This window comes from Crocodylus porosus, unplaced genomic scaffold (genome assembly GCF_001723895.1).
Source record: "Crocodylus porosus isolate Cpor-Errol unplaced genomic scaffold, CroPor_comp1, whole genome shotgun sequence".
Classification (NCBI taxonomy): Eukaryota; Metazoa; Chordata; order Crocodylia; family Crocodylidae; genus Crocodylus; species Crocodylus porosus.
Window position 1 is genome coordinate 51,677,431 of NW_017728943.1, and position 9,391 is coordinate 51,686,821.

The 9,391-nt window shown below is 43.0% G+C and overlaps 1 protein-coding gene across 1 annotated transcript in view; it reads left to right on the forward strand.

The window, feature by feature from the left end:
• Window positions 1–8,612, forward strand: part of KCNK12 (potassium two pore domain channel subfamily K member 12) — a gene marked incomplete at its 5' end in the record, with an annotated part of 48,233 nt that extends 39,621 nt beyond the window's left edge. Inside the window, one exon of the mRNA XM_019548559.1 lies at window positions 7,646–8,612. Coding sequence (XP_019404104.1) covers window positions 7,646–8,541 — 896 coding nt within the window. The remainder of the gene's footprint in view (window positions 1–7,645) is intronic.
• Between the last annotated feature and the right edge of the window lie 779 nt (window positions 8,613–9,391).

Below are 9,391 nucleotides of genomic sequence, written 5' to 3' on the forward strand. Positions count from 1 at the left end.
AAATCAGTACATGCTAAAGTTAAAGATCCAGCAGCAGTATTTAACTCAGCCTTTTTTCATATCAAGTCTATTTTTTCAGTTCTAATTTTATAGTTAAAATTAGTTTAACTCCCCATTCCTTTTCTAGCTCATGTTTCATTTCTTATATCTAATGTCACTGAATAATCAACTAGACAAACAGATTCTCAAGTCTCAAACTCTTAGTCCACACTTTTTAGAAGAGACAAGCAATTTTCCATAGGACCCTGATGCAGGGGCAAATCAGAAGCAGATTTCACAGCTGAGAAACTGCTAGGACTTTAGCATAGGACCTTATAAATCTAATTGGAATACTCCAACTACTAGAAATCTTTGCGGTGTTTGAGTCCATATGTGTAAAGCACAAAACTATTTTCTTCTATGGATTTGAAGAGGATAAAAAATTCCTGGAAAAAGTCAATTTTGATCGTCTCTTTTTTTCAAGCCATGCCAAATAATAATATATCCTGTGTCCATATTATTTTTGTTTGTAGTAGGGTTGAAGCAGTGGTGTAGTTGTGATGGTGTAGTTGTGATGGTCCAGGAAATATGCAAGAAGCAAACATATGTAGCATATATAGTTGATCCAAATGAGAATATTACTAAAAATGTTGTTTCTCTTATTTTCTCTGATACTGATGATATTATTCTCAGTAATCTATGCTTAAAGTCACTAGGGCTCCTATAGACGTGCAGCAAGGCTGCTCCAATGTTCTGAGTAAATTCAGTGCGTTGGAGCAGACTCAATTAATCAAGTCTGCTGGAGCATGGAAATTAATGCATCATGTGTATCAGTGTCCCTGCAGTGAAAAATGGCAGTGGGGTGCTTTAAATTAAAACTTGTTCAATGAGCTCTAGTTCAAAGCACCACACTGCTATTTTTCATCAGGGGGATGCTGATACACATGATGTGCGGCCACTTTTAATTAGCGCAGCTTGCTAATTAAAATGTCCCACCTGCCAGAGCATGTCTATAAACACCTAGGTGCTTACATTTATTTCACATCCATCAAAAGCTATGGACTAATTCAGTGGGGGTCAACCTTTCTGGCAGCCAGGCCACAAATTAGCCCTGCACGTTCCCTAAGTGCCACTCTAATCCCTTTCCCCTGCCTGATCTGCCGCTCTGCTTTCTGCCATATTTGCCATTGTGCTGCCTCTCTCCTCCCCAGTCTGCCGCATGCCACCCACAGAAGATGCCCATGCCACTTGTGCCACCTGTGCCACAGGTTGCCCCCTATCCCCCGACTATCTAATTCAATCTCCACTAGCTCTTAATGCAATGGTGTCTGTTTGGACACAATAAATCTAATATACCCCATATATAATATTCTTTACACCAGTGGTGTTACACCATGGAAGAATGTGCCCACTTAACTTTCTTATACTTTCATTTTAAATTTGGATTATACCCCTATCATAAGACAGTTAAGTGGCCACATTCATCAATAATTCTTAATTCCCCTATCACTAAAACTGACTTTGTGGGGTCCCATAGACTGGCAATCACCTGCCAGGTTGTGGCCTCATACCTGGGGCTTTGGCTTGCCACTCTCGAGCTGGCCATTCAGGCTGGGCAAGGCAGGATGAAAGCCTCCATCAGGGCCTAGCCATCTGCACACTCCCTGCCACTGGAGTGGCCAGTCAGGGTCAGCTGACCCTTTACTTCCCTCCATATTAACCTCTGCACAGGAACAAGAAGGGTCTGGACAACAGGGCTCAATTTGGACCTGTTCCAGCCACTGCAGAGGGTTCAGGATTGATTGAGAGTGTGGTCGGGGGGTAGAAAGGTAAGAAAGGTTTATTGACTTAACAAAAACATGACTATGCGTAGTATACTAAGACAGATAATGATAGACAATAATAATTCACATCAGCAACTTATCGGCAGTCCCCTCTGATGCTTGATGTATGGCACGTTTCTCTTTCCATAAAGCTCAGCAAAGTCAGGCATCCCCGATCAGCACTGTCCAAGGGGTACCGGGAAGAACCCTGGTATTCAGTCCTTGGGCTCCTCGAGATCCATGGGCCCACTGATCCAGGTCAACAGCTAATTAGTAGTTCCTTTCACAGAGCTGTATCTTCCTTCTGAATGATTTCTGGATGTGCCAGCCAATTTATCACTTCTGAGCTGTGCTGATATCTTACAGCCATTCAGATTCTTTTTACTTCAACTGTCCTTGGACTGACCAATAACAGTACAAGCCTTGCATTCTTCTGGTAAGGTTCATTTTAACTATGCCACAGGGCCTACCATCACTTCTATAAGGCTTTGCTAAATTTACCAGGACTTGTACTACATACAAGGCCTTACTACATTTTAGACTTTAATTAGGCTCTTAGCAACAACATATAGCTTAATACCTGAACAAATGACATAAAAATACCTGGTCTAATCTTCATAGAGCCTTCAGCAAGCACTTTTATCACAGAGACATAATTTCAGCTGTTACAGAACCCAGATGGCCTTGCTGTTCCTTCTGGCTTGTGCCTCTGCCTGCACTCCATTTGATCTCCAGACTTGGCTTGCCCTCTGACTCTGCACTGTTCAATCCTTTGGCTTCCTTATTTGGCTTGTTCCTAGACCAGTGGTTCTCAATCTTACACTCAAAGCAGCCCTCGTTTGACTCAAGGCATCCATCCATAACTTTTGTGAATTGAGTAGCACCCCATTTTAAAAACTAATTTACCTCCTTGTACTTACCTCCTTGCAGTGGGGATGAGGGAGAGGCCAGGCATAAAAAGCCTAAACCTGCTCTTATCTGCTCATTTCCTCATAACTGGGAGCCTGAGCCTAGGCTTATCTTGTTTGTCTCCCCACACTTCCTGCAACACCCTTCAAAGGATCTTGCAGTACCCCAAGGTACCCCCCACCCTGGTTGAGAATCATGGCTCTAGACCCTACTCTGTTGTTTTATCTCCTGGCTTCCCAACTTGGCTTGTCCTCCCATTCTGTGCTGTGCTTGGTCCTCTGGCCTCCTAACTTGGCTTGTTCCCAGATCCAGTTTTCAGATTGACCTGGCTTCTGATCCAGCTTGTTCCTGGAGTCTTCCCATGCCTCCTTAGTCCAGTCATCCCCTCAAATCCTAAGTGACACCCAGACATGGCTATGCAAGACCTGGCAGGACACTGCCCCGTAGGCCTTTCCATTGCTTCCAAGAGTGTTTGAGGAGAAGAGGGGATGAGATAAGTTGTAAAGTGTCCTTCTGGGAGGGTGGAGGCAGCTGGCACAGGGGCTACCTGGGACAGGGGAGGGCAGCAGCAGTGTCAGTCCTTTGAGGAACTACTGCAGACATTGCTGGGGTAGCTGGGGCAGGCACAGAATGCCAGACAGGACAGGAGAGCACTTATGTGCTCACCCAGGGGTCGGGTTGCACAGCAACCTGAATGGGATCTTGCAGCATCCTGGTTAGGAATCACTGCTCTAGATGATTTTAATTTAAACCTACATTGGAGCAGAATTTGTGGCCTACCTAACGAAAAGCCTCAGCTCATTGGCAGTCATATAGCTTGTATGTATACACTGTCAGATAGTTGACATTTCTTTTACCATATTATCACCTTACAACAATGTCTGCAATATATCAATGTCTGCAATATCAATATACCTAGACATTTCCCTGGGTGCAGATAACCAAATATTATTTTACTTAATGAATAAAGTGTCTGTTTTATTGTTAAAGGTATGGAATACAGTAATAGGTTTTCAAACTTTGCTAACTCCTTTAGACCAGGGGTGTCAAACTCCTATGGGGCCAGATGAGTGGCATGGGGCCAGTCCTTGGGCTAAATCAGGCCCACACACACCCTCCTCCTTCCCTTCCCTCAGAAGACCTCATCCAGAGGCCGCTCCAGTGGGCCTGGGACTACGCTGCATGTAGCATGGATCCTGGAGGCTGGAACGGACACTGTGTGCAGTGCAATCCAGCAAGAGTGGCAGACGTGCTTCACACATTGGCTACCTGGCTGCTCTGGGACTGCACCACATGTAGCACCTGCTCCAGCCAGTCTGGGATCTGTGCTGCTCATGGTGCGCTGCATGCAGTGTGGCTGCTGCTCTGCACAGACAGCATTGCACACAGTGCCTGTTCCAGCTTCCAGGATCCATGCAGGATCTGGGCACAGTCTCAGACCTGCTGGAACAAGCCATTGGATCATGTATGCTGGGGAAGGGGAAGAGGGAGGGTGTCCGTGGGCCCAGTCTGGTCCGTCATCTGGTTCCATAGTTTCATAGTAGCTAGGGTCACAAGGGACCTAAACAGATCATCTAGTCTGACCCCTGCCACAGACAGGAATGAATGCTGGGTTCACAAGACCCCAGACAACCTCCTCTCGAATTTGCTCAAGGTAGGGGCAAGGACCACTTCCCTGGGAAGTTGGTTCCACATTTTGGCTACCCTAACTGTAAAATATTGTCTTCTGATCTCTAACCTAAACCTATTCTCCATCAGCTTATTATCATTGTTCCTCATCACTCCAGGTGGTGCTGGGGAGACAAGAGCTCTAGCTATTTGCTGTTGATCTCCCCTGATGAGTTTGTAGGCAGCCATCAGGTCCCCACTCAGCCTCCTCTTGCTGAGGCTAAATAGGTTCAGGTCTCTCAGTCTCTCCTCATAGGGCCTGTCCTGCTGCCCTCTCACCAAGTGGATGGCCCTCCTCTGAACTCTCTCCAGGATGGCCCCATCTCTTTTGAAGTGAGGCGCCCAGTACTGGATGCAGTGCTCCAACTGTGGCCTGACCAGCACCACACAGAGGGGAAGTATCACCTCTCTGGACCAGTTTGAGATGCACCTTTGGATGCATGACAAGGTATGGCTGGCCTTGCTGGCTGCAGTCTGGCATTGGTGGCTCATGTTCATCTTGGAGTCAATAATGACGCCAAGATCCCTTTCTGCATCTGTGCTTTCAAGGAGGGAACTCCCCAGCCTGTAGGTATGCTGTGGATTCCTTCTCCCAAGGTGCAGCACCCTGCATTTATCTACGTTGAACTCCATCCTAGTCTCATCTGCCCACTTTTGTAGTCTGTCTAAATCTATTTGCAGCCTCTCTCTCCCTTCAAGTTTGTCCACCTCGCCCCACATCTTAGTGTCATCAGCAAACTTGGACAGCATGCTTTCTACCCCCTCATCCAAGTCGCTGATGAAGGTTAAACAGCGTGGGCCTGAGGACTGAGCACTAGGGTACCCCACTGCTCACATCTCACCAGGTTGAATACAACCTGTCCACCGCAGGTGCATACTGTGCCCCACATGGATCTGATTAGACCCATGGGAACATCAGGGGCCAGATGGTGGGGCCCCAAGAGCTAGATTTAGCCCATGAGCTGTAAATTTGATGCCCTGCTTTAAATAACTAAATAAATACACTTACCATTGTATTATCAATATTCACAGTAGCCTAGTATTTCCTACATCATGTATAAAGGGATTCAGAAAATGGCATAATGGACCCATTTTATTTAAAAAAAGAACAGGGTAATTTTGCATAAATCGTTTTGAATTTTTAATAAAAAATCTTCCTGTCTTTTTCCCTTCTCTGTGACAAATTGTTCACTTATTTGTTTCACCAGCTTCATACCCTCAAAATATTCTGTGGGTGATAAAAATCTTAAATTTTGTTAAAGTAGTAATCTAATAAATATCACATTTAGTCTGTTTTACATGGCATTTTGCAAAGGGGCAGTATAAATCAAAAACACGTTCCCAAAGTATATACTCAGTACATTAACAGTATATTTAAACTCTGAAGCAATATTTTATTTTTTCTTGGTTTTCATTCTCTACAAGGAGCTTGCCAGTCTGATAGCTTGTTTTAAATATACAGATTTCCACAATTCTTGCTGTTGCTGTAGTTTAATAGAGGTCTCTCTTATTTTTTCTTTTAAAATGCAAAAATGATATGATTATATAATGTAATTCTTAACGCATTCAAAATTCAAATAATGAAACAGCAAATTACATTGAATCAAAATATTTAACACAGGCAACAAAAAAGAACAGATCCAATTGAACAGTATCAGGTTGAAGATCCAGGTACAATGCTAGAACAACAGTAAAGCTATACAACCAATTTACCACGAAGTAAGTTAGGGTGTAAACTTATGTCACATCAGGGTTCCATTAACTCCTGTGCTCTTAATCTGTAGTAAATGCAAAGTAGCTTATACTACTTCCATTGAAGGAAACCTACCGCACCTTTACCATGATGTAGGTATGCACAGAGATAATTGCCGCAGAATTGATAACATGCTTTAAGTTCACCCTAGTTTACTTCATGATGACTGGTGTAGTCATACCCTAAAAGGTTATACTTCATTTCCTATGAACAAAGTTGCTGTACTGGGTCAGACCATGGATTCATCTTGCTCATGATTTGTTAAGACCAAATCGCACAAACCAACTTGATCTACTCCTGACAACGTAACTAGTTGAATAGATGAAAGGAATGAAATGGATATAGCATATTTGGACTTTAGTAAACCTTTAAATAAAGTTGTACATGAACTTCACATTAGTGAATTGGTGAAATGTGGACTATATTAAATTACTAGAATGCAGATAGTTAATTGGCTTAATAACCGTGATAAAAAGGTAATTACAAATGAATTAATGTCACAATAGGAAGAGGTTTCAAGTTGTATCCGTAGCTTCCTCAGCAAATTTGAAGATGACATGAAACTGAAAAGGATTACAAACACATAGGAGCAGAATTCAAAAACTTAATTGGAGAGACAACAAGATGAAGTTCAATGCCAACAAATGGCAGGTCCTACTTCGAGTGAAGAATAATAAATAATAATAAAGTACTAATATAGGATATGAGATAACTGGCTGGGTGGCAACATTGCTGAGAAAGATATTGAGGTTTTGGTGGATGGCAAACCTAACATAAGTCAGCAACATGATGCAGTAGCAAAAAAAGCAAAAGCAATTTTGGGCAGTTTTCAGGTATCTGAAAGGCTGTCATAAAGAAGAGGGAGAATAGCTTTTCTCCCTTGCTGCAAGCAGCATGACATGAAGCAATGGCTTCAAATTGCAAGGCAATAGATTTAGATTAGTTAGCAGGGGAAAAAATCTTCGTTGCTATTAGGATAGTGAGGCAGTGAAGTAAACTGCCCAGGGACATTGTGGAATCTCCTCCATTGGTGGTTTTCAAGAAGAGATTGGATAAACATTGGTCAGGGAAGATGTAGGAGAAAGATTCCTGCATTTTTGCATGGGGTTCAACCAGATGACCCTTGAGGTCCCTTCTGACCTTATGGTTCTGTGATTCATTATCCTTTACCTCACAGTGGCAAAAAGCATGGATGCTAAGAGAAAGAGCATGTATAAGGACCTATCGAGATTGATCAATCTCCTGCCCAGCTTCCTTTCAAGCTTCCAGCGGTTCTTCAGGCTTCTTTGCTTTCTCTTGGATTCTAGTCATCCTCTCCTGCATTCCCCCACTCTTTGAGAAAATAGTTCACTCTTGAAGTGAGTTATAGAAAGCACTATTTCACTAGCTGGGTTAGCATGTTAGAACTCAATTGTTGAAGTAAAATGGGAAGCAGTGGGGCAAGTTTCACATAGGTTATATGCTGGAATAGCCATGTCATCATTGTAACTACGTTATCTCGGTGCCTTTGCAGGTTTTGGAATGACCACACCAGCAACAGTGGCTGGAAAAGTGTTCCTCATCATTTATGGTCTATTTGGGTGTGCTGGGACTATCCTTTTCTTCAACCTCTTCCTGGAGCGTATTATCTCTCTTCTGGCTTTTATCATGAAGACTTGTCGTGAGAGACAGCTGCGAAGAAGTGGTCTTCTACCTCCTAACTTCCGAAGGGGTTCAGCAATCTCTAATGTGGGCAGTCTTCCTGGCTGGAAGCCATCTGTTTATCATGTGATGCTGATTCTGGGAATTTTTGCCATCATGCTTTCCTGCTGTGCCTCAGCTATGTACACCGCAGTGGAAGGATGGAACTACATTGACTCCTTATACTATTGTTTTGTTACCTTCAGCACCATTGGCTTTGGAGACTTGGTAAGCAGTCAAAATGCTGTGTACCAAAATCAGGGATTATATAGATTTGGAAACTTTATGTTTATATTAATGGGGGTATGTTGCATATACTCTCTTTTTAATGTCATATCGATTGTAATCAAGCAAGTTTTAAATTGGGTGTTGAAAAAGTTTGGATGCAGATGTTGTTCAAAGTGCCATAAATCAAGTGCCCGCCTTGGACGACGCAACGCCATTACCCCTGGAGCCCGCTTACGCCGGCATAACCTCTCTATGGAAACTGATGGACAGTACGATAGTGACACAGAGGGGAGGAGGCTTTCTGGTGAAATGATCTCAATGAGGGAGCTCACAGCTTCAAACAAAGTTTCCCTGGCCATTTTGCAAAAGCAGTTGTCAGAGACGGCCAACGGCTATCCTCGAAATGTCTGTATCAACACCAGACAAAATGGCTTCTCTGCAGGAGTGGGTGCTCTCGCCATCATGAACAATAGATTGGCAGAAACAAGTGATTCTAGGTAGAGTTTTTGAAATTCTCTTCTATGAGAAAAGGACACTTTCTTATTCTTTATTTAATAAAAATAAAAAGGTGATTGGGCTACAGTTATTGAAGGCAATTTTATCAAAGTCCTGAGTTTAGAGATAGGCCTGCCGTTTGTTTGGAGTTTGGTTTTTTTAAGTTGTCTCCGGGGTGCAATGCTATCTATACCCTATTTTATTCTTCACATGGCTGACGTGGAGAATGACATCCTCTAGCACTTGACAGATTTGGAAGAGTGATCTGCCTCATCAAGACAGTGTCCCTATCAAGGGGCTTTCCTTCATTGTAAAAAATAGGCAGAAGCAAAACTCTGGATCAAAATGCCACCAAACTGTGGGATAGTTCAGATCTGGACTCAAACTTGACAGAGATGAGACAAACTAACATCCCATCATTGAATAACCCTGTGCCCACACTTTGCTGAAGTTTGGGTCTAGACCTGAACTTTTGTATCTTGTATTCCCCAATAATTCATTATAAACCAATACTGTACAGAGCACAAAAGTATGTGACAGCAGATAAACCGGGTTTGTACCATGCTCCTACTGAAGTCAAAGAAAGGAATCCAATTGATTTTAGTGGTGTAGGGCCAAACCCAATAAATTCACACAGCTATGACTGAATGTCTCAGCACATTTTTCATATTCTTGTCTTGAGCACTACCCAATAACTGACTTCAAGAAGTTACATCGCAAGTGGTTACAACTACCAAGGCTGTATATGTAATACTATTCCTAGGTGTTTAGAGCAACTGTACAGCCAAGGGGCACATGCATCACCTCACCTTCATTGCTGACCTCATTTCATATAAAACCAGCCAATAGTTCCTTC